The following is a 24,297-nucleotide window of genomic DNA, read 5'->3' as shown; positions in this document are numbered from 1 at the left end:
GCCGGACAAAGCTGGGGACCCCTGCAGGAGGGGTTTAGTGCCCACCAAGCTTTTCTTGGCAGGCCCATCTGTCACGCCCAGGGCTGCAGGCCGCTTCCTGTTGCTGTGTGTTAGTAACTCTGCCCAATACAAGCTCCTTGGGGACAGCCCGGGAAGCCAGGCTCCGGGCATGGGCTGGCATCACCCTCTGCCTCTGGCACAGCCCCGGGCGATGCCAGCCTGCCTTTCCCAGTTCCTTTCCTGGGGAGAGAACCCTACTCCTGCTCCCTCGCTTGGTCTTTGCAGGGACTGTCAGCCTTAACCTCGTGGGGGCCAACAGCAAGCCACACCCCCCGCCCCTGGTAGGCAGGAGACACGCGTTCCACACCGCCTGGCCAGCTACGGGCAGAGCTGGGCCTGGAATCCCGGGGCCTCTGAGGCCAGGGACCTTTCCACCGCGGGAGAAGTGTGAGGTCCTTGTGTCTGCCACCCAGAACGGGACTGTGCTGGGTGACCTGGTGGCTCTCCCGGTAGGCAGGCAGTCAGGAGGGCACTGGGACCCACCCTGACCTAGATTCTGAGTTGGGGATAGAAGCTTGTTTGCTAATGGCGGTTTCCTGGGGCTGTGCACATCCGTAACCCACCTAGACCAGTACAGGAGCCCCCTGCACCCCTCGGCGGACAGCCCCGGCAGAGGGACAAGTCTCTACCCACCCTGCCCTCCGCCACAGAAGAACAGGAGCAAACACCATGCTCCAGTCGCCAGCCCCAGCGCCCAGGGAAACCCAACGCTGCAGCCACAGCTGGGCTGTGAGACACACGGGCAGGCAGCAGGTGCGCGTGGCCGGGCGCGCCCCAGAAGGCAGTGGGACGGGGGTCCGGCCGCGAGCCCGGGACGCGGGCAGGTGCTGAGCAGCTACCGGACGCACGGACGCGCCGAGGGCCGCAGGGCCGCACAGCCCGGCACAGGGCGGGCAGAGCGCGGGCCGGGCGCCCCGGGGAGGAGGCGGCGCACCCCGTCCGCAGCGCGGGAGGGCGGGGCGCAGGGGCGGGGCGTCGCCGCCCGCGGTCAGCGCCCTTGGCCGCCGGAGCGTTGTTGGTTTCGGGTTGTCAGGGAGCAGCGGCGCAGGCGGGGCTGCCAGGAGCCCGGGACAGGACCCGGGCGGGCGGTGGGCGTGCGGCTCGGCCATGCCCAAGGTCGCGGCCTGAGCCCCCCCACCTGCCGCAAGCATGAAGGACGGTCGGGACTCCAAGGACCAGCAACTCATGGTGAGACCCCTTCAGCCGCCTCCGTCGTCCCCCGGAACCCCGGGGCTGCCTCAGCCGGCCTCCAGCACACCCAGTACTAGGTGGACACCCAAGGGCCCAGGGCCGGCACTGCTCAGGACAACTCTCCCCAAGTCGGGAGCGGGGCGTCAGTACCTGCCCTGGCCCTACTCCTGAGGCCTGCAAGGGAGGCCCAGCTCCAGCCCCGTGCCCTGGGGACCCCACCCCCAAAGCCTGTGCAGTCTCTGGACCAAGACCACTGCCGTCCAGAACAGCCAGGGCAGTGTGGGCTCCAGCTGTCCGTGGGGAGAGGAAAGGTGGGAGTTTCTGGGGGCACAGAGGGTACCCCAGCCTTGGGGAGGGGTTGGGAGTTTAAAGCGAGTTGGGGGTCACCCAGAGGGAGACCAGAGCCCTCGTGCCAGTCAGCACCCCCAGTGTCTCTGAGAAGCGCTGCAAGTGGCCTCCCCAAGCCAGGGTCTGTGACAGCGGAGGGGGATGTGGGGGCAGGAGAACACTGAGGATAGATTCCCACCAGCGGTGGGGGGAGCCCAAGGCCGCGGACAGGCTGGGGTGCGTGGGGGTCTGCCGCAGCCCCCTCTCCATCCCCTAATCACTGGGGATAAGGCTTCAGCGCCAGCAGGTGGCTGGTGGTGTAACTGGAGGGTAACGTTACCCCACACACCTGCACCTGTTCCAGAGAGCCTGGGCCCCAGCCCCCACACAAGCCCTGGGCTTCGGGACGCCCTCTCCGGCAGTTTAGAAAGTGTCTCTGAAAACGGTTTGCCCTGGCGCTGGCGCTGTGCCCTCGCCTGCTCCCCCAACTCCCAGGCAGGGGCAAGGGGCCATCCCGCCCCCAGCAGAGGAGCTGATGGACATCCGAGGAGAGTGGAGCGAGGCTTAGTTCTGCCCACACCTTGCAGGTGCTTCCCTTTGCCCAGCCAGAGACATCTCCCCGCCCTGCCCTGTCCTCTGCGGAGATCCACACGGGCTGGGAAGAGACAGAGGAGGGGCCCGTGGTGGCTCTGTCCTCAGGGTAGGGCTGGGGGCACAGGTGGTTAGGATGACAAAGGGACGCCCCTGCCCGATGCTAGCCTCTGTGCATCCCCCACGCATACACACGGGCACACAGAGGCTGCTCCCGTGCGGGCGCCCCGTCACGCCCAGGGAGCTGCAGGTGTCTAATTAGGGCGTGTGACTGATGCAGCTGCAGACAGTTCCGCCCCCTAGGGCTCTCCCTGAGGCCTGGGCTCCTGGGGAGTTTGGTAGACAGAGACCCAGTGCAGCACCCTGTGCACCTGCTGCCCATGCGGTAACCCTGGCTCATGGAGTTTTCTTTACGACACCAGAGGAGCCAGGGCTTGCCTGGGGGAGGAACCCCAAAACCTCGCATCTCTGTCTCCATGCCATGGCCTCCCACTACCCTGGACTTCCAACCCCAGGGATGTGTTCTGCCCTCCCAGGTGGCGCTCCGGGTGCGGCCCATCAGCGTGGCGGAGCTGGAGGAAGGAGCCACTCTCATTGCCCATAAAGTGGACGAGCAGGTATGTGGGCCTGCTGGGTGTCCCAGCTCCCCCGGCGGGGCAGGCAGGGCCCTGAGGCTCAGCACCATCCCCGTCTCTATTCACCCAACTCCTGACTGTGCTGCTGGTCACATCATCCAAGAAGCCAGAGGTTCTTCTTCCAGGAAGCCTTCCCCGATTTATCCAAGGAGGACTGAGAGCAGCCCTAGCCTGGTGGGCCCTGGGCCCTGATGCCTCCCTCTCGGCTTCTCTCTCCTACCCTACTGTGTCTGCTACCCTCCGAGCACGTGTCTGCGGGTTGTAGACTCCAGGGTGTCTGTCTGGTGAAGTCCTCGCAGCTTTGGTCCTTGTCACGATGATGAGGTGCACAGGGCCTGCGCAGTAGCGTGGATCAAGTCTGCAGGGCATGCTGGGATCTGTGCTCGGAGCCGCGAAGCCGCAGTGAACAGAGACGCCCCCGTCCCCTCTCTGCCAGGGCAGGGAGAGTGAACCAATGATGAGCGTGCAGCTCACGCAGGCTGTGAAGAGATGCAGGGTTGCAGGTGCTGTGAGATTGCGTAAGCGGGGCTTGGTCTAGCCTGGGAGGTCGGGGAAGGGCCCCCAAACTGAAACGTGAGAGGTAGAGAAGGGGCAGTTGGGAGTGTGTGTGTGTGTGCAAAGGCCCTGTGGTGAGGATGGTGATGCAATCGGGCAGCTGAGAAAAGCCGAGTGTAACTCAAGCAGGAGAGGAGGGGCAGACGGTGGGGGATGAGTCAGGAGCCACAAGCAGCGACCAAGCCACATTTTCTGTTGACATGGCCGGGATGTTTGTTTGGGCGGACTGATGAGGATACGGGGCTGCTGTGGGCACGGGCACGGTGGCAGGGGCTTCTTCCTTTAGCAGTGGAGGCAGAGCTGTGGCTTGATAGGGCTGTGTACCCCACCCTGATTACCCGTCCCCTGCTCCCTCTCCCTCCCAGACCACGGGCAAAGCAGGGATGACCGGGAGGCCCCATCTGAGCTGGGCGGGTGCACTGGCACCAGAAGGAATGCTTGTGAATGGCGGCACAGAGCGGCTTCTGCCATCTGCTCGCTGTGTGGCCTCGGTGGGATGGGCCAGGGCCTGGGGGTGCGTGCAGGAGCCCCAGGGGTTCCATCGGTGACCGGCAACAGCAGTCGCAAAGCCTTCTTACTGCGTCTGGGTGGGCCCGCGAGTGCACCTGTACCTCTGTCTGTTGGAGACGGAAGTTCCCCGGCCTGAGGTCAGGAGAAGTCTCCTTCTGGGCCAGGCCACGCCCTGCGGGTCCAGCTTGTCCCCAGGATCTCAGGTCCTGGGGCCGGAACAATGATGTCTCTCTCTGCTGCTTCTGGCTCCGAGCCAGGGCGAGGGCTGATAAATATTAACTGACGTTGATGGCAATGCTCTCAGTCCAGGCCTGGCGCTGGGTGCCCACGCGGGCAAACACTGCTCCCTTCTGTGCCTGCGGTGCAGAGGGAGGCCTCCCGCCCTGGGGGCTGGCTTCAGTGCAGCCGAGCTGCGCCCCCAGGAAGGCCCAGAGCTGCACGGTCCTCCAGGGTGTCCCCTCGCCAGCTGAGAGGCACAGCGAGGGAGGTCTGCGCAGCGCGGGCTCAGCGCTTCCCTTGCCAACTCTGTCCCCGTGGCCTGGCCCAGCCCTCCTGCCTGACACCTGCAGGGAGGAGCCGCAGAAATGCCAGGCGCGGAACCTCCTGGCAACAAGGAGGCGCGGACACACGCATCCAAGAGGCAAAACGGACAGCCGACTCCCCTGCCTCCCACCCGGTCCCGGCCCCCGCACTCCAGCCACCCCGCGGCTCCACTGTGGGCCAGCTGGGGCCCTGCTCCTTCCTGCTAAGACCTGGGGACCCAGGGCCCGCAGGGGCACTGAGCCCCCCCCCCCCCCCGCCCAAGTGAGCTCCAGAGCGCCCCCCTGCCTCCTCTCAGGATGTCAGGTTGGGATGTGCACCAGCTTGGCCCCTGCTCCCCGGCTGTGGCCACCATGGCCTCATGGCCCAGTGCCCCCGAGAAGCACCCAGGTCTGCTCGTCCAGCCTCAGGTCCTGCACCTCCTGCAGTGATGGGCGGGTTACGCTTCCTCTGCTGGGGCGGCCCCGGGGGCTGAGGGTGGGGGAACCTTGCACAGAGCCCGGAGCTCGCTGCCCAGGCCTCAGTCCCCTTGGTGGTCAGCCGGGAGCTGGGCACGGCCACAGCCTACAGGTTGGTGGGTCCTGCGTGGGGGCAGGTGGCCAGGGTCTATGTCACCCACTGGGCTTGGGGTCCTGGGTGGGACAGCTTCCTTAGGGCCAGGCACGGAGCTCCTGGAGGGTGACGAGGTGGCCCGCAGAGGGGGTTGCTCCCAAAAGCGTGTTCAGGGTGTTGGACCCGGGGAAGCTGGACTTAGGGTTTGGATGTGCGAGGGGGTGCAAGGGGGTCCCTGGTGCCGCTGTCCTGGGGCTCTGGGCGCCGGGGTATGGGCGGTGCTTAGCACTCTGCCTGGCAAAGCTTTATTTGGAGGTTAACTGGGACCCGCCTTCTGCCTTCCCACTCTCTGTGGCAGGGTCCTCGCAGTGGTTCCCAGCGGCCACGCACCCACCCCACGGTGTCCTGGGAGATTCCAGGAGGAGCTCGGTGTCTGGAGTGGGCCTGGATCCCGAAACCAGAGCCTGCAGGGAGGCCAGGGGGTGGGGGCTGCCCAGGAGACTGGGAGGGGCTGGAGGGAGTGCCAGGCTGGGGGCGGAAGCTCTTGAACAAACACCCGCAAGCCCACAGCCCGCTGACCCGCCCCCAGCTTGCAGGCCGCGGTGTGTGTCTGCAGGATTTAAGTGTAATCCCGTAATTAGCGATGTCTGCTCAGAGCAGGCAGCCGCCAGCCCCTGTGCTCCCCAGCGTCCTGCGGAGCCAGGCGAGGGCCCCCCACGAGGCCCAGCTTTGGGGCCAGGGTGGGTGGTTGGGTGGGGGAGGGAAGAGGAGCAGCACAGGAGAGCCACAGAGCAGAGGGGCTGGGCAGGGTGACGGGGACAGAGGGGACCGAGTGTCAGAAGACAGCCCTGGGCTCGGTGGAACCCTGAGCCTGTGACCCCAGACACCCAGCCCCACCCCCCAGTCCTGGCAGGGGGCCATGGGCAGGCCAGGCCCCTCCCTGGGTTTCGGTTTCCTTGGCGCACCCACCCTGAGAGCTGGGGGCAGGATCGAAGAGGACCCGTGCGCTGGGCTGCTGTGAAAAGTAGGCGGGGTGTGAGGTGACAGGTGCCAAGTGCTGGGGACGCTGAGCCTGCCATCTGGAGGCTCGTTGGCCTTGCTGGCGGTGGAGGGGGGAGGGGCAAGGATTCTCCACCTCCCCCTGGCCTTTCTCCCGGCCCCCAGGATGTCCCAGGCAACCCCTAAACCGCTTTCTATCACTGTACACCTGTGCTGGACTTTGGCCATCGGTGGGTCACAGCGTGTGCTCCTTGGTGTCCTTTTCTCTTTAATGTGTGACGAGGTTCGTCCTCACGATACCTTCGGGTGATAGTCCACGGTCTGAATGTACCAGTCAGGGTCCTGCATCTGCTGGTTCACTCCCCAGATGGCTGCAATGGTCAAGACTGTGCTGGGCCAAAGCCAGGAGCCAGGAGCTTCTTTCAGGTCTCCCTAAGCACTTGGGCCATGCTCTGCTGCTTTCCCAGGCCATTAGCAGAGAGCTGGATTGGAAGTGGAGCAGCCGGGACTTGAACCAATGTCCTCATGGGATGCTGGTGTTGCAGACAGCTGCTTAGCCCAAAGCACCACAGCGCCGGCCCTAGGATTTCTTCTGTCAAGGTCATCGCGCTGCTGGTTCTCCCTGACTTTCAACTGGGCAAAACTTGAGGCCCAGAGAGGTGAAGCCATTGGCCCAAGGTTACAAAGCCGTGTCAAGCCTGAGCCCTGTTTGTGTTACCCCTCCCCCAGAGAACATCAGCGCTGGCCTTGGAGGCCAGAGGAGGATCGGCTGGGTCACACAGGTGTTCAACCAGGGGCCACGTGGCCCCACGGGGGACATGTAGCAGTGTCACAATGTTGGGGGGGGGTGCTTCTGCCACCACAGAGGCCAGGTATTCAGCCCCATCCTGTTCTGTCCATCGCAGGCATCTGGGGAGTGAATCTGGGTGGGAGTGCTCTGTAGTCCCTCTCTGTCTGTCTGTCTGTCTCTCTCCCTCTCGCTGTCTCCCCGGTGATTCGTTCCTCAACAGCTGCAGCTCGATTCCCGACATGCTTTGAAGTGTTTCTCACCCAGGAGATGCTGGGAAAGAGCCGGGTGCCTGCTGGGCCTCACTGCCGGATTAGACAACCCTCTGCCTCAGCCTACAGGAACTTGGGTTTCCAGGCTGGGAGCGGAGGCCGTGCAGGGGGAGGCCCCGGCTGAGCCAGGAGGCCTGGAGCCGCTCGCTTCCCCCTCCTGGCCCTGTCTCCCGTTGTGTGTCCTGGGGGAGCAGTGTCCCCACTGGAGCCTCCCAGAGGCAGGTGCCCTGGGCGCGAGCATGCATTCCCTGGGGGTGTGAGAGGGGTCCCCGTGCTCAGCTTACCCTTGTAGGACTGGGGGACAGGCTCATCTGGGGCGGGGCCGCACCTGCCTCCCTGAGGCAGAAAAGCCAGCCTTGCATGGTGTGGGCTTGGTTTGCAAGACTGCAGTGAGAAAGACCACCCATGGGCTGGGCTGGCCGGGACATCAGAGGGCCACTGTCACCCCATTCTGCAGGCGGGAAGTCTGGGGCCAGGGTGGCAGCAGGGAAGGACCCGCTGCGGGGCTCTCTCCGTCTGTCACCTCGCCCCTCCTCTGTGCACCCCTACACCAGGTTTCCCGTTAGGAGAACCACGGGCTCCTCCTCATCTAACAAATTACATCCGCGATGACCACGTCCAAAGAAGGGCACGTTCTAAGGTGCTGGGGTCAGTGTATTAAGGAGGCAAGAAGCACAGTGCAGCCCCTGGCAGGCGGGCACTCCCCTAGTCAGGCGGCTGAGCGAGGAGGAGGCAGAGGTGGCCATGGCCCAGTACTAATGAGAGCACCTCCTCTTAAACTGTGCGATACGAGAAAATGCAGCCAAGCCCTTGGCCCGGAACCCGGATGCTCACAATGCCCCCCGTCAACAGCAGCTTTATTGCCCAAACATCCCTTGGGCCTCTGCTGTGGGCCAGCCAGGCTGACATTTAGAGGGAGGGCCCAGCGCCGGGCTGGGGGAGGGGCAGTGTGTGCTCATGGAGGGGCCCCGGGCGGGAGTCACAGACCTGCCTGCCCGCATGAGATTCCTGGCCAGGAGGGTAGAAGGTAAAACTCCGGAGCTCTCTGCTTAGTCTCTCCCAGGAAAGCTCGGGGACCTGAGCTGAGGACCGCTGCCCACAGCCCCTGCTTACCTCTCTGCCTTGTACATGATGTTGAAATAACGTGGGCGGGTCCAGGCAGAACACCTGGCCTCGATTTTGTGTCTTGGGGGAGCGTTGGGAGGGGGCTCGCTCAATGCCTGGCACACGGAGCGGGGAGTGCAGCAAATGTGTTGGACTGGCCTGCGCACCTGCTGGGCTGGTCTCCCCGGCAGCCCAGAGTACCCCTCCCCTCCCCCATCCAGCCAGTTCACCTGGCCGAGGGGCACAAGGGCTCCATTGTGTACCGGAGTGGACAGGAATGGGGGCGATGGTTTTGGGGGGCCCCGCCTGATGGGAGCAGACAAAGCCCTCTCTGAGTATCAGGGCAGCCGTGCTGACAGTGGGCTGACGCGGGAGCCTGATAGAGAAGGAAGCAGCTGCCCAGGGTGCCAGGGACTTGGCGGTGACCTTGTATGAAGGTCACGGGAAGGGGGTGTGTATCAGTGCATGGTGCTCCCTGGCCCTGGCACTGGAGGCCCCCTCAGGCCACCAGCCCCACCCACTCCACAGGGTCCCTGGCCCTGTCCTCACCCACAGGGGCGCTGGCACCCAGGGAAGAGCTGGCCCGGCTGGGGAGGCTCCTGTTGCATCCCTCGGGGACCTGTGCCAGGTTTTATCTTCAGTTGGGTCTGAAACTTGAGCACGCGGCCCTGGCTTGGGGGCCTGGGGCAGGGGCCAGATCCTAAAAGAAGCTTCCAGGGCTTGGGACTGAGGCCTGAGAAGTAGTCGGTGGGTAGCTGGGGACGTGGGGAGGGGGCAGGTTAACAGCACAGACCCGGGCACCCTGCACTGAGCGCTCCGTGGCCACCAGCCTCCAGCCACCTGGGAGGAGGCAGAAGCCAGGGGCCTCTTCTCTCTCTACAAAGTCCCCGCCCAGCCTGCTAACCTGCCCACCTGGGCTCCCACCTGGTTGGATATAAGATGTCTCTTTGGCTCCCTGGGGCTGGGAGGCAGCCTCTCCCCCACCGCCCCTCCCCCATGGAGAATCCCCGAAGGGCGTCTGGCCAGATCCCGAGCCTTGAGGGCCATTGTGCTGCAGTGAACACAGGTGTGTGCCCAGCCCGGGAGGAGCGGGGGCCAGATCCCAGAGGGACACCGCGAATGTCCCAGGTCCGTGAGCCTGCTACTCTGGCCACTCCCAGGGTCTGTTCTGCAAGCCGCTTTAGGGACGGTCACTGGCCTTGGCGGCCTCCAGACACCAGCAGGGAGTGTGGCCAGCGGCTCTGCTTCGCCGGGCGGCCCCTAAGAGCCGTCCCCCTCGGTCCTTGCCCTCTGCCAGGACTCAGTTTCCCTCTTTGCACTGTAACAGCCCAGGTCACACAGGCTGGAGGGTGGGGAGCAAGGTGCACAGAGGGTGCTGGAGCCAGAACCCCGCCCCCGCTCCCACAAGGCCTCAGTCCTGGAGCCTGACCTGGCCCTGCCGTTTGAGTGGCATGGCTCTGTGCCTCAAGTTTCCCGTCTGGAGCCCACAAACTGACGTTAAAGGGGTCAGCTGTTATGGTGTCCTGGGAGGAGGCAGCCAGCCTCGCCCCCGCCCTCCCACCGGAGGGGGAGGGGCTGGTGAGGCGCCCGTCTGGCGCTCCCTCCAGTGCCCGGGCCCTGGGGAGCACTGTGCCTCATTAGGTATTCCCTGGGCTGTCTGGCAGGAGCCGGGCGCTCCCAGGCACAGAGCGGCACATCCTGGTGCCAGCCACCCTCAGGGTCACCTCCGTGGGCAGGGCTGGGGCCCGAGGGGGGCTGGTGGCCTTCGCTGCAGTGAAGACGGAGGCATGGGTGAGCCTCCCACCCCCTGCCTGCACCCCTGTGCTCCCTCTTAGCCCCTGAAGGAAGACTGCTGAGCACACGGCACTGGCCACGCCCCCTGCCCATACACGCTGCCCTTCTGACAGAGCAAGAGACGGGGTTCAGGCAGGGTGGCGCTTGGGCTACAGGGACTCGGAGCCCACCCCCAGTGTCCGCTCCTGCCCGGCTCTCTCACCTTTCACCCCCCAAGCTCAAGGCCAAGCTCAAGGCTCGGAGACTGGTCTGGAAAGTGGTCCCTCAGTCACCCTCCGAGCAGGGCAAGAACCCGGATGGGCCATCCATGTCTCCGTGCACACACCTCCGGCTCCAGAGCCGGCCCTGCCCTGCAGGGGAGGGGGAGCCCCAGTGGTGACTGAGTGGTCCCTGTTCCTCTCCCATCCTCCAGCCCGGGATCCCCCAGTTTCTCCCTCTGCCGGCAGCTCAGGTTCACGGCTGCTGCGAGCCAGCATTGAGGTCCACCTCCAAGCCAGCTGCTGTCCTCAGCCCTGTCACCTACAGCAACCAGCCACTCCTTGCCTGCCCTGGTCCACCTGGTGGTGGGGGAGAGGGCGTGGCAGGGAGGGTGAGGAGGGGCAGACAGGGTCCCAGGTGATACACGGCTATAGTGAGGTGGGTAAGGGTCTGGGGGCTCTGAACCCACCTGGTGGTGAGCCCTGGCTCCTCCACTTGCTAACGTGCAGCTTGAGAAAGCAAATCCCCACTCATGGGCTGTGCCTTGGCCTAGTATGCACCCCTGCACGGCACGTACCCCTGTATGATGCATATCCCTGCACAGTGCACACCCCTGCACAGCGTGTACCCTTGTATGATGCGTATCCCTGCATGGTGTATACCCCTATACGACGTGTACCCCTGCATGGCGCGTACCCCTGCATGGCCTACCGTTGCCATGGGGATGTCTGCGCTGCTTTAGAGCCTGGGCCAAGGCCAGGTTCTTCTTGGACCCTGAGTGTCTCGTCTGCAGGACAGGGCCTGGGCTGCAGGGTTCGAAGCCGGGTCCTGCCGTGGAAGAAACGGCTCAGCAGTGCCAGCTGTCACTCTTGGTGCTCTTCACTTGGGGCAGCAGCGGGGACGAGGAATTGCAGTCGGGGAGGGGGCCCCTCTGGGCACCCAAGGCCAAGTGTGTCCAGCCCTGACTCCCAGAGAACTGCTGAGCGGCAGCAAAGGGCCTGGGGCTCCTGGACCGCCAGCAGGAGCTGGCCGGGGCGTCGGGGAGGAGGGGAGAGGTCAGAGCCTGGCCTGGCTCTGTGGACTCCGTGGGGGCCCCGGTGCCGCATTGCCACCTTTCCCTGGCGCCTTTACAGATGGTGGTTCTCATGGACCCCATGGAGGACCCCGACGACATCCTGCGGGCGCACCGCTCCCGGGAGAAGTCCTACCTGTTCGACGTGGCCTTCGACTTCACTGCCACCCAGGTGAGCCCCTCTCCTTGCCTTGCTGCGCCTCGGAGGGGCCCTCAGGGACACTGGCGGCGACCCTTGCCTGGCTTCCACTGCAAGCTCAAGGATCTGCTCTCTTGCGTTCCCCATTCCTGAAAGTCTGCATGTACCTGTGTCGTGTGTACCCCTACATGGCACGTACCCTTGTGTGATGCGTATCCCTGCACGGTGTGTACCCCTACACAGCATGTACCCTACACAGCGTGTACCCTACACAGCGTGTACCCCTACACGGTATGTACCCCTACACGGTGTGTACCCTACACAGCATGTACCCTACACAGTGTGTACCCCTGCACAGTGTGTACCCTACACAGCGTGTACCCCTGCACAGCGTGTACCCCTACACAGTGTGTACCCTACACAGTGTACCCTACACAGCGTGTACCCCACACAGCGTGTACCCCTACACAGCGTGTACCCTACACAGCATGTACCCTACACAGTGTGTACCCTACACAGCGTGTACCCTACACAGCGTGTACCCCTACACGGTATGTACCCCTACACGGTGTGTACCCTACACAGCATGTACCCTACACAGTGTGTACCCCTGCACAGTGTGTACCCTACACAGCGTGTACCCCTACACAGCGTGTACCCCTACACAGTGTGTACCCTACACAGTGTACCCTACACAGCGTGTACCCCTACACAGCGTGTACCCTACACAGCGTGTACCCTACACAGTGTACCCTACACAGCGTGTACCCCACACAGCGTGTACCCTCCACAGCGTGTACCCTCCACAGCGTGTACCCCTACACAGCGTGTACCCTACACAGCATGTACCCCTACACAGCGTGTACCCCTACACAGTGTGTACCCTACACAGCGTGTACCCTACACAGCATGTACCCCTACACAGCGTGTACCCTACACAGCGTGTACCCCTACACAGCGTGTACCCCTACACAGTGTGTACCCTACACAGCGTGTACCCTACACAGCGTGTACCCCTACACAGCGTGTACCCTACACAGCGTGTACCCTACACAGTGTACCCTACACAGCGTGTACCCTCCACAGTGTGTACCCTACACAGCGTGTACCCTACACAGCATGTACCCCTACACAGCGTGTACCCTACACAGCATGTACCCCTACACAGCGTGTACCCCTACACAGCGTGTACCCCTGCATGACGCATACCCCTGCACGGTGCCTACCCCTACATGGTGCCTACCCCTGCATGACGCATACCCCTGCATGACATGTGCACTGTATGATGCGTACCCCTGCACGGCATGTACCCCCGCATGGTGCATACCCCTGCACGGCGCGTACCCTTGTATGATGCGTATCCCTGCACAGTGTGTACCCCTATACGACGTGTACCCCTGCACAGCGTGTACCCTTGTATGATGCGTATCCCTGCACAGCACACACCCCTGCACAGCGTGTACCCCTGTATGATGCGTATCCCTGCACGGTGTGTACCCCTATACAACGTGTACCCCTGCATGGCACATACCTCTGCATGGCAAGTACCCCTGCATGACACGTACCCCTGCACCATGCGTCTTGGGTTGACACCCACACACCCCCCCACATGAGTCCCCACACACAGAGCAGAGCAGGGATGGCCCCTGCCGGAGCTGGAGGAGGGGCTGGAGGCCAGCTGGCACTGGGAGCCGGGGGTGGTCTCGGGGAAGCTGACACCCTCCCAGGGACCCTGTCTCGCCCCCTCCAGGATGCTCCCAGGAGCAGATGCAATGCGTCCTCGGGGCTGGGGGGCAGCCGCAGCTGTGGGGGGAGATGTCTCAGGTGTCCTCAGCTCTTGCTGTCCCCTTAAGGCTAGCGGTGTAACCAGAGACATCCCCTCCCCCACTCCTCATGGGCCCGGGGCTCCCCCTGGGGGCCAGGGCTTGCCTGGCTCTGCCCGCCTGCAGCCTCCTCCTCCTCCTCCTCCTCGCAGGAGATGGTGTATCAGGCCACCACCAAGAGCCTCATCGAAGGAGTCATCTCGGGATACAACGCCACCGTCTTTGCCTACGGCCCCACAGGTGGGCAGAAGCCCCGACCGGGCAAGTACTGTGATGCCCCTGCTGTGCCCCCTTGAGGACCCAGCCCCCGCATTCTCCATCAGAGACTCAGCCTGGCCCCGCTGGGGTGGAAACCAGGGCTGCAGCTGATCCCAGCCCCACCCAGGTTGCTCCAGCCCCAGAGGCCCACCCTGAGCTGAGGGTGCCGTCCTCACCTCCCTCACCGCACCGCCCTGCCCCCCCCCACCTCCCTGGCCATCTGGGAGGGCCCAGCCTTGAGGACAGACCTGGGGCTGTCCCACAAGGCCCCTCTCCTGCCCTCTCTGCCCAGGCTGTGGGAAAACCTACACCATGCTGGGCACGGACCACGAGCCGGGCATCTATGTCCGGACCCTCAATGATCTCTTCCACGCCATTGAGGAGACCAGCAACGACATGGAGTATGAGGTGTCCATGTCCTACCTGGAGGTGAGCCCCGCCCCCTGGTGGCTCCCTGGGGGCCACTCTCCCACGCACACTCCATGAGCCCTGCTTTCTAAAGTCTGGGGCTCAGAGAGGCAAGGCCAGCAGAGGCGTAACACACAGCAAGTGGGGGGACCAGGGATTCCCACTCGGGACCCTGCGCCTCTGAAGCTGAGCTCTGCCCGTCGGCAGAGATGTGAGCTTGGCTGTGACAGCCTGTGACTTCCCTGTGGCCACGCCCCAGAGCAGCCTTGTCCACGGGCGCACAGCTCCACCGCCCCTCCCGGGCAGCTCACTTCCTGGGCCTGTTCCTTACAGCAGACCCAGGGAGGGACTCCATGCAGGTGAGGACAGGTGGGCGCTGCACACACGTGGACAGGTTCAAGCCTGCAGCCTGTGGCTCCCACCGGCAGTGTCCCAAGCTGCCACCACCAGGCAGTGATGGGCGGCAGGCGTGGGCAGGAGGGCCGGTGGGCTGTGCTCCATCTCCTGGGTGACAGCGCAGGGAGGGCAGTGAGGCGGAGCTGCCAGCAGCTACCTGGCCAGTGTGGTACCGATCCAGCCCGCAAGACTCGCCCTAGGGGTGGGGCACCCTGGGAGAAGTAGCCTAAAGGTTGCCTAGCAACCCACCTGGCCGAGGTGTTCCGGCCATCAGCAGGTCCCCGCGCTCTGCCAGTGCCCAGTGCAGAGAGTGAGGCTTGGTGTGGAAGCTGCCTGTGACCTTGGCTGTGTCAGCCTGGAAGGGGCTTTCTCTGGGGGGAGCCTGGGGCTCAGGACGTGTGAGCTCCTGGCCCCATTTGGTCAGGAGGGAGGGGCACCGTGCTCTACCCATGACTGCCTTCTCCGCCCCTCCCCTCTGGGTCCCATCAGATCTACAATGAGATGATCCGGGACCTGCTGAACCCCGCCCTGGGCTACCTGGAGCTGAGGGAGGACTCTAAAGGGGTCATCCAGGTGGCTGGCATCACCGAGGTCTCCACCATCAATGCCAAGGAGGCGAGTCTTGCGTGCCAGCCGGAAGCCAGCCATGGAAAGGGCCCTCCCCAGCTTGGGGTGGGGGTGGGCAGGATAGGTGGGGACTGAAGCCAGGGAGCCGCTGTCTGCTCCCCTGGGACTGGGGCTGGGCTGGGACAGACATGGAGGCACCTGAGTGCTGGCAGAAGAGGGGACTCACATCTGCTCCCATGCCTGGGTGGTGCTGACCCCGGGGGCCAGCAGGTGGCCTGACAGGTGTGCCCCACCCCCACCCCGTTCCCCCTGGGAGCTGGCCGCGTGCCTCCTGTCGGGGGGAACACCCTACGAGCCACCTCCACTTCTTCCCGCCACCCAGATCATGCAGCTGCTGGTGAAGGGGAACCGACAGAGAACACAGGAGCCCACGGCCGCCAACCGGACGTCGTCCCGCTCCCACGCCGTCCTGCAGGTGGCCGTGCGCCAGCGCAGCCGGGTCAAGAATGTCCTCCAGGAGGTGCGCCAGGGCCGCCTCTTCATGGTCGACCTGGCCGGCTCCGAGCGCGCCTCCCAGGTGAGGCCGGCTTCCTGGGAACTGGGCGGGTGTGTGGGGGCCCCCAGGTAGGGAACTGAGGCCGTCCAGGAAGGAACAGGTGAGTGCGGGTGGGTGGGGCGTCCTGGGGAGAGCCAAGAGCCTGCTAATAAGGAGAATGGGGCGGGGGTCTCCAGGGAAGGAGACTGTGGCTGCCCTGGGGGAGGGGCGGGGAAGAACGAATGGGCCCAGGTGAGAAGGGGGAGGGGGCTTGGGCAGAACCAGGGCGAGTCCAGCAGTGGCACCGAGAGAAGCGTGAGGTCCCTGTCACCCACCTTGCAGCACCCTCACCCCTGGCTGCAGCCCTGCTTGCTGGGTCTCCACCCACAGGCGCAGGTCCACCCTGCAGCTTCCTGCTCCCCTGGGCGATGAGGCTGGATGATGTCACCGTTGTTAGCCCTGGAGCACATGGGGGGGGCGGGGGGGAGGACAATGCGGGAGCAGGAGCAGGGTTTCGTGTTTGAACCTGTGGGGATTGGGTCCAGGAAACTCATCCCGCCCTCCCAGTAAAGCCCAGAGGGCTTCCTAGAGGAGGCATGCAGGAGCCCCCAGAGGGGAGAGGTTGTGCTCTCCGGTCCCTGAAGCAAGGCGGCGGGCAGAGGCTCCACGGCCTTGACTCGGTCCTACAGGCCCCAGAACTGGGAGGGGTCTGCCTGCCAAACCACACGCGTGCACACACGTGTGAATGCACACAGCAATCCATTCGTTTCTCACACACATGTACCTGCACACACACAACCCACACGTTTCTGTGCGCCCTCTCACACACACACACACACTCTCTCCTCCTCCTCGCTCCCTGAAGCTGTGTGCCCGCCAGCCCTGAGAAGCCGCCGTGGGACCGCTGTGTCCCTTGTTCGCCCCCGGTCCACCCACTCAGGGGCCCTCCCCTTCTCCCACCTTCCCTGCAGCCCGTGACCACGCGCCCTGGCGCAGGGCGGGACGAGGCCCCAAGGGGAGGGTGGCGGGGGTGCAACCCAGACCCCGCCCCCGCAGCCCGCAACTCCGCCCTTTGCCCGCCCGCAGACCCAGAACCGCGGGCAGCGCATGAAGGAGGGGGCGCACATCAACCGCTCGCTGCTGGCCCTGGGCAACTGCATCAACGCCCTGAGCGACAGGGGCAGCAGCAAGTACGTCAACTACCGCGACAGCAAGCTCACCCGGCTGCTGAAGGTAGCGCCGCCGCCGCCGCCGCCGCCGCCGGCGGGCCCCACGGGGGAGGGGGTGCGGGGCGAACACAGCAAAGCAGGGACGCTGTCTCGCCCGGAACTGCACATAGACACAGACTTGGTGTTCGCCGCGCAGACCCCGTGCACGATCCATGCCGGCTTCCACATTCGCCATCCATCTGAAATTCCCATGTGGCCGGGCCTCCTGCATTTGCAGGGGAACGCAGCTGCCCCCGGGCCTCCGAGGACAGTCGGCCCATACAAAGGCTGCTGTTTGCGCACGGGGGCCTTGGTCCTCAGGTACAGCATTGCTAGAGTGTCCAGTCCTGGCTGGGCCGGGTGTTCAGGGCTTCACCGGAGCTCCTTCGGGCTGACTGACAGCTCTGTGAGTCTGCAAGGGTCACACCTGCAGACCAGGAGAGTCACAAGGCTCGCACTTTCCCAGGGGCTCCTGCGGGGAGGCGCTGCGAGGAGGCCCCCTGCGGAGGTCTCCCTGGTCTGATGGCTCAGCCACGGTGTTTACTGCACACCTGCCTGCAGCCTGCACCCACAGCCTGCGAGCTGGCGCCGCCGCAGACCACTGTTCTCTTATAAAACAAGGACACTGAGGCCCAGAGGGGCTGCTGGCGTCCATGGGAGGACCCAGGACTGGGACTGGCTGCAGCTGGGGCTTGCACTGTGTGATGGTCTGAAGCCAGGCCCGTGTGCACGTGTGATGTGAACATGATTTGGTGCGTGGTTCATGAGTGCGTGTGTGCATAAGTGTGTGTGAGTGTATATGCACATATACATAGTGTGGCAGAGGGAGCCCGGGGGAGCTCCAGGTCTCCAGCTGACCACGGCCCCTCCCCCACTCAGGACTCCCTGGGGGGGAACAGCCGCACCGTGATGATCGCCCACATCAGTCCGGCCAGCAGCGCCTTCGAGGAGTCCCGGAACACCCTGACCTACGCCGGCCGGGCCAAGAACATCAAGACCAGGGTGAGGACCCCGGACTGTCCACCCGGCGCACCTGTTGGCCCCTGGACTCCCATGTGGATGGAGGTGGCTGCCAGCAGGCTGGCCTCACCCCCTCACCGATGTCACCCAGGCCTTTTCCTTGCCCTTCCTGGCCTGCCCCCTGCCTCGGCCCCTTCTGTCTCCCCTTCATCTTCAGAGGCTCGCTCGAAGCACCGCATTGTGACAGACCCAGTGAGAGGTGGCCTAGACCGAGCACTTACCCTTTAACCTGTCTGCTCACTTGAGCCTCGGAATCAGGCAGCCGCCATTGCTACCCCATTCTACAGTCGAGAACAGTGAGGCTGCAGGGTGGCGCGAGACTTCCCAGGGAAGAGCTGGCGCTGGTACTAGGTCTGCCCGGTTCCAAGGTCATGTTCCCACCTGTCTGGGAGCCACACTGGAGCCCCCGCCAGCCACAGCCCCAGTGCCCCTGGAACTCAACGGGGGAGAGCAGACACCATGTTGAAGCAACCCGCTGATATTCAGGATGTTATGAGTGATGCCAGCAGCAGGTGGGGTGGGCTGCTGGGACCCAGGGGAGCTCTTGGGAGACTGTGACTTGGACCCTTTAGGCTGGGGAGAACATTCCAGAAGGGTGGGAGCAGGAAGGGCCAGGGTTCCGGGTGGGAAGGAGACGATAGGCAGAGGGCTTGGCAAGACAGTAGATCCCGGGCTACCGCAGAGAGTTCACTGCAGCACTGAGTCAGAAAAATGAAGAATGGAGGAGCCACGGGCGTCCAGCACCAGGCGGAGGAATTAGGGCATCGCCCTAAGCAGTCGGGAGCTACGGAAGGCTAATGAGCAGGAGCAGCAGCAGCAGCACTTAGGACTGTGGATTCACAGAGGCTCGGGATGTGAGAGGCAGCAGCGGGGAGGAAGGCAGGCAGCCCACAGCTGTACGAGGCAGGGAGGCCCCAGCGCCCGGGGTGACGCTGCGCCCTCGGCCCCCTCCCGTGCGCCCGTGCAGGTGAAGCAGAACCTGCTCAGTGTCTCCTACCACATCGCCCAGTACACCAGCATCATCGCCGACCTGCGGAGCGAGATCCAGCGGCTCAAGTGCAAGATCGACCAGCAGGCGGGGCGGGGCCAGCCTCGGGGCCGGCTGGAGCAGGCTGACCTCCGCCACGTCCAAGGTGTGCACCAGGGTCTCCGGCAGCCCCCCACCCCACCCCAGGCGGTCTCCCGGCACTCTGGGGTCAGACAGTGCTGGGTTCCCCCCAAATGGCCGCCACGGCCGTGCGCTGTGCTGATCCGAAGCCAGGAGCCAGGTGCTTCCTCTTGGTCTCCCACGCGGGCTCCCCCACTGAGCGCTGGGTTCCCAAGCAGACTCCTCTGCACTTGCTGGCTGGGTGGCCTCGGGCCGCTCATGCTGCTGCTCTGAGCCCTCCCGCCCCTGCTCCAAAATGTGGCCATGACTTCTGCTCGGGAGAGGCAGCGTGGAGATTAGGTGGGGTCCAGCCGGGGCTGCCGGCAGAGCTGCGAGGCAGCGCCCCGCCCAGCATTCCCTCCTAGACTTGTGCATCAGCTAGGAAGGTTTCCAACAGGTGGCACTCGCATTTCTAAGGGGGTGCCTTTTCTTTTTTCTTTTTTTATTTTTTTGACAGGCAGAGTGGACAGTGAGAGAGAGAGACAGAGAGAAAGGTCTTCCTTTTTGCCGTTGGTTCACCCTCCAATGGCCGCCGTGACCGGCCGCTGCGGCCAGTGCACCGCGTTGATCCGATGGCAGGAGCCAGGTGCTTATCCTGGTCTCCCATGGGGTGCAGGGCCCAAGCACTTGGGCCATCCTCCACTGCACTCCCTGGCCACAGCAGAGAGCTGGCCTGGAAGAGGGGCAACTGGGACAGAATCCGGCACCCCGACTGGGACTAGAACCCGGTGTGCCGGCGCCGCAAGGCAGAGGATTAGCCTAGTGAGCCGAGGCGCCAGCCAGGGGGTGCCTTTTCATAGTCGATGCAAAGCTGGCAAAGCTGCCGCCAGGGCTAATGCTAGCCTGGTTCCTGCAGGAGAGCTGGGTCTCACCTTTGGGCAGCACCCTGTGGGTGCCACGTAGGAGTGGGCTATGGGAAGACGCAATAATCCAGGAGGTCTCTTTGGAGGAAGCAGTTAAACAGGAAGTGGGAACTGCGGTTTGGGAAGAAAGCGAGAAGAGAGCTTGCCTGGCCTGAGCCTGCCACACCTCCACCCCCTGACCGCTCCCACCCCCAACCACTGGGCAGCCGAGGTGCAGGTGCACGGCGGGCAGGGGGAGCCGGCGGAGATGGGCCAGCTACGGGAGCAGCTGGTCAGCGCCTTCCAGGAGCAGATGGACGTGCGGAGACACCTGCTGGAGCTGGAGAACCGCGCCATGGAGGTGCAGATCGACACCTCCCGCCACCTGCTCACCATCGCCGGGTACGCGCCCCCCGCGGGGACCGCGCGGCTGGGAGTATGGCTGCACATGGCGCCCCTCTGCCGTGGCCTGACCCCTGTCTCTGCTCGGGGCGGGGCTGGGCAGCTGGGAGCACGAGCAGTCCCGCAGAGCCCTCAAGTGGCGGGAGGAGCAGCGCAAGGAGTCCTACAGCAAGGAGGGCAGCGAGAAGGACTCGGACCCGGGGGAGGAGCAGCCAGACCTCCTGGAGCCGCCCGAGGTGGCCTCGGCCCGCGAGAGCATCGCCGCCCTGGTGGGCGAGCAGAAGAAGCTGCGGGAGCAGAAGGTGGCCGGGGCAGGGGCGCTGGGAGACCTGGGCGCTCAGGCCACACATCCTGAGTTCTTTAGCCTCTTCCTGCCTCACTTCGTCATCTGTGAAATGGGGCCAGTTGGGGGACGGTTTACTAATTAACTAAACGCCTGCATATGCCAGCTCCCCTCCAACCGCCAAGAAAAACAGTAGCTAATATGATTGGCGGCTCATATTAGAACTGGGGCTCTCTGGACAGCAGGGTATACCTGTCTGCTAAGGGTATCCAGAGCCCTGCTGGCGTCAGGTGGGCTGGGCTGAGCACTTATCCAGTGCGCTGGCTTTAGGGGTGCGTGGTGGTCAGGGTGGCACGATCGGGGACACACGGGGGCACCTTGGGGCAGTCCCTGGTGCACGGCCAAGGTTGAGCTGTAAGCGTTGGCTAGATAGGAGCTCCAGCTGGAAGGTGGGTGGGGACCGCGCGCGTGGACCCCGGGCTCTGCCTGGCGCTGACCCCCGCCCGCCCACAGCTGGCGCTGGAGCAGCGCTGCCGCGAGCTGCGCGCGCGGGGCCGGCGCCTGGAGGAGACGCTGCCGCGGCGCATCGGCTCCGAGGAGCAGCGCGAGGTGCTCAGCCTGCTGTGCCGCGTGCACGAGCTGGAGGTGGAGAACACCGAGATGCAGTCGCGCGCGCTGCTCCGCGACGGCGCGCTGCGCCACCGCCGGGAGGCCGTGCGCCGGCTGGAGCAGCACCGGAGCCTGTGCGACGAGATCATCCAGGGCCAGCGGCAGATCATTGACGGTAGGGCCCCGCCCCGCGGCCGAGCCCGCGCCGAGGGCCCGCGCGGGCACGCACTGAGCCCCGCCCCTCCCCTCCCCCCGCAGACTACAACCTGACCGTTCCCCAGCACCTGGAGGAGCTGTACGAAGCGTACCTGCGGGAACTCGAGGAGGGCAGCGTGGAGCGGGCCACCATCATGGACCGCGTGGCCTCCAGAGCCCTGCAGGTGGGCGCCGGAGCGGGCCTGGGCGCGTGCGCATGTGCCCGGGGAGGGGCCGATGCCCAAGGCCTCCCCTGCAAATGGCTGGGACCCCAGGGAGTTGGTTCCTCTTCCTTCGTGGCTCACCCAAAGCCTTGCCAAAGCCAACCAAGTCAGGGTTGGTCATCTGAGAGATCACAGATGGCCTTGGATGCCGTCTGGGGAGACCAGGCCGCCAGGCAGGGCCAGGGCCACTCGGGGTGCCCAACAGACCACAGCTTACCCCTCCCTGGGCTCCCAGAACAAGTTCCCGCTGCCATATCACATCCCTTGGGACCCTGTGCACCTGTCACCCTGCTGTTACCTGGCCCAGGACCAGGTCATCCAATTATCCACCCCTCCCCACCCCAGGACAGCTCCTTGCCCAAAATCACCCTAGCAGGAGCCACGCTGACCCCGGACTCCGACCCGGAGAGCGTGAAGGTGCCGAGCTGTGAATTCCGGCGCTGGCAGGACAGCACCCTCCCTCCCCTTGGCACCGACAGGTGAGACTGGGGCCACAGCCTGCCGGTCCTTCCCAGAGAGCCCCCTGCTGCAGCCAGCCCGGGATGCCAGCCCAGGTCAGGGCAAGAAGGGCAGGGACGGAAGGGAGGAGGCTGACAGGCCTGGAGCCAGGACCCTCAGGTTCTCTCTCCCTTGGCACCATCAGCTTCTCCCCTGGGGTGGGGGTGGGACCCCCACAGGGCCAGCCTGGTCACTGGACACCTCCCTCCTCTGCCAACCCCAGTGAAGCCCACCGCGTGTTCAAGGCCAGCCCCCGGGCCTGGCAGGCAAAGTCCTCCTCCGTGCCCACCCCTCCTCCCATCCAGATCGGTGGCCTGGTGACCCAGGAGGTGAGCTCCGAGTACCCACAGGCCCCCCGGGGCTGCACCACTGGGGGTGGGGCCACAGGGGAGGATACCCCGCCCCTTGGGATGGAACCAGCACCTCTGCAGTCAGGGCCTTTGCTTCCCCATGACTTCACCCCACAGAGCCCCCCGCAGGACAGCCGGATTGACTCCTCCCCCGAGAGCAGCGAGAACCTGGCCGAGATCCCCTTGTCCCACCGAGGTGTGTGTGTGTGTGTGTGTGTGTGTGTGCACGCGCCCACCCACCCCTGCCCGCTTCTCCTGCGCTGCTCACATCATGCAGCCCAAAGTCCTCTCCGCTCTCCACCGTGCCAAACACAGCCAGGCACTGGGTGCTACTCGTCCACTAGGGGTCCGGGGATCAGCCGCCTGCTCCAACACAGGTGCAATCACACGTGGCCCTCAGGACCACACCGCCCCACCCCTCCCCTGCCACAAGAATCGTCAGAGCAACTGTGGGTGGAAGCCGTGTGCCCTGGGTACCGCAGGCTGAGCTCACGCTCTCAACAGGCCCTTGCGAGAACCCTGTGGGGTTAACTCTACCATCCCTGGTTTACGCAACTTGGGGGCGCTGGGAGCGTCTCTGCCATGGCAGGGGATGGGTGTTGGGAGGCGGTCTCGAGGCCCAGCTGGACGCTGCCTGTGTCCCCGCAGGGAGGAAGGAGATCCTGACCGGCACCAAGTGCATCTCGGTGAAGGCGGCCCGCAGGCGCTCCCGGGCTCTGGGGCCCGAGGGGCGCCACCTGCTGGTGCCCCCCATGCAGCGCAGCAGCCTGTCCCTGCACTCGCTCAGTGAGACTGAGGAGGTGCAACCTCCCGGGCCGCTGGCCTGCAAGCGGCCCCCCAGCCCCACGCTGCAGCACGCTGCCAGCGAGGACAACCTCTCCAGCAGCACGGGCGAGGCGCCATCCCGGGCGGTCGGGCGGTGTGGAGACGACCCCGGGCCCTGGCTGCGTGGACAGAAGAAAGCCCTGGGCAAGAAGAGGGAGCAGTCACTGGAGGCAAAGAGGAGGAAGCGGAGGTCCCGGTCCTTCGAGGTCACGGGGCAAGGGGTGAGGCGTGGGGCAGGGAGTGGGATGTCCGGGCCCCCTGGTTGTAGGAGGGGGGATCTGGGCGCCAGATGCTTCCAGCTCTGCACTGGCTCCAGCAATGCCTGTGTCCCCAGGCTGGCCTGAGAGCGGGCAGGTCCTGTGCAGGCTCCTCCTGTGCACCTCTCAGCCTCACCTCACTCTTCTCCAACAGACACAGCTCTCTCACCCCAAGACACACCCCCCCGGGCCCCACCCCGCCGAGAGCGGCTCGGACCACAGAGTGCCGGGATGCGGGCACCCAGCCCCTGGCGTCCGGCATCTGGGCAAAGTCTCGCTGCCTTTGGCCAAAGTCAGACTCCCTCCAAGCCAGAACACGGGTCAGTACCAGCCAGGGAGGGGCCGGGGAAAGGAGAGGCTGTGGCCAGGCCCAGGGTGCAGAGGCGGGCGTCCCAGAGTTTGTGCCCAAGGCCACTGGGTGGTGGAGAGGGCCTGGGGGGGGTGTTGCATTCCCAGACCCTGATCCAGACCCTTCCCCTCCTGCAGGTCCTAGGGAGCCCTCACCCCTGGCTGTCCCCTTGCACCCAGCTGGTGGGTCCCGACGGGCTGCTCGTGGGCCCCGCCTGCCTGCCAGCACCAACACCCAGGGCAAAGATGGACGCCTGTGGCATAACTGAGGGGCCCTGCCTGGAACTGGCTCTCCTGCCCCTGGCATGGAATGGCGTTAGCAGGAGATGGAGGCTGGGCAGATGGGGGTGACCCGGGAGGGTGCAGGAGGCTGGGAGCTGGGGCCCCTGAGACCCAGGAATTGTGAGGGTAACTGCCCAACCCTTCCAGGCACTCAGTGCCACCGGGGAAGGGAGGGAGCCCTGGGGGCATGGCCTACAGCAGGGGACCAAATACTTTTGCCAAAACTCCTGGCAGACCCGTGGCCAGACCCAGCCTTGGCATTGGGGGAGCGTCGCTGTCAGTGAGCGCGGCTCCAGGGCCCACACCTGGGGTGAGGGCGCCCCTGGTGGTCAGGGCAGGGGCAGACAGGCACTTCCTCATGTGACCGTTGGGGTTGGGAGGGTGCCTGGAGATACTTAGCAGACTTTTTATCCCCTTCCTTTTTAACAATAAAATCCCATCTGGGTCTTGGAAACTGGACCTTGTGTGGAAGTGGGGGCGGCTGTGGCTGATGA

The 24,297-nt window shown here is 64.8% G+C and overlaps 1 protein-coding gene across 3 annotated transcripts; it reads left to right on the top strand.

Moving 5' to 3' along the window:
• Positions 1-1,050: 1,050 nt before the first annotated feature.
• On the top strand, positions 1,051-24,260 carry KIF19 (kinesin family member 19). 3 transcript variants are annotated; one of them, XM_070060360.2, is made up of 20 exons: positions 1,051-1,248; positions 2,706-2,786; positions 11,249-11,359; positions 13,302-13,389; positions 13,700-13,836; positions 14,701-14,826; positions 15,161-15,355; positions 16,400-16,546; positions 17,401-17,523; positions 18,509-18,674; positions 19,758-19,932; positions 20,036-20,234; positions 20,729-20,999; positions 21,083-21,204; positions 21,589-21,722; positions 21,965-22,070; positions 22,209-22,287; positions 22,740-23,137; positions 23,334-23,493; positions 23,660-24,260. In XM_070060360.2, the coding sequence occupies exons 1-20, from the start codon at positions 1,210-1,212 to the stop codon at positions 23,788-23,790; spliced, it is 2,988 nt and encodes a 995-aa protein (XP_069916461.1). In that variant the 5' UTR covers positions 1,051-1,209; the 3' UTR covers positions 23,791-24,260. The 3 variants fall into 3 exon arrangements, with proteins under 3 accessions (XP_069916461.1, XP_069916460.1, XP_069916462.1); XM_070060359.2 differs by having other exon boundaries at positions 23,328-23,493; XM_070060361.2 differs by lacking the exon at positions 14,701-14,826 and having other exon boundaries at positions 23,328-23,493.
• The last annotated feature ends 37 nt before the right edge of the window (positions 24,261-24,297 follow it).

The sequence above is a fragment of the Oryctolagus cuniculus genome, chromosome 17 (assembly GCF_051225735.1).
Source record: "Oryctolagus cuniculus isolate XC-2025 breed Fujian yellow rabbit chromosome 17, ASM5122573v1, whole genome shotgun sequence".
NCBI classification, from domain to species: Eukaryota; Metazoa; Chordata; class Mammalia; order Lagomorpha; family Leporidae; genus Oryctolagus; species Oryctolagus cuniculus.
This window is presented reverse-complemented; position numbering and strand designations above follow the sequence as displayed.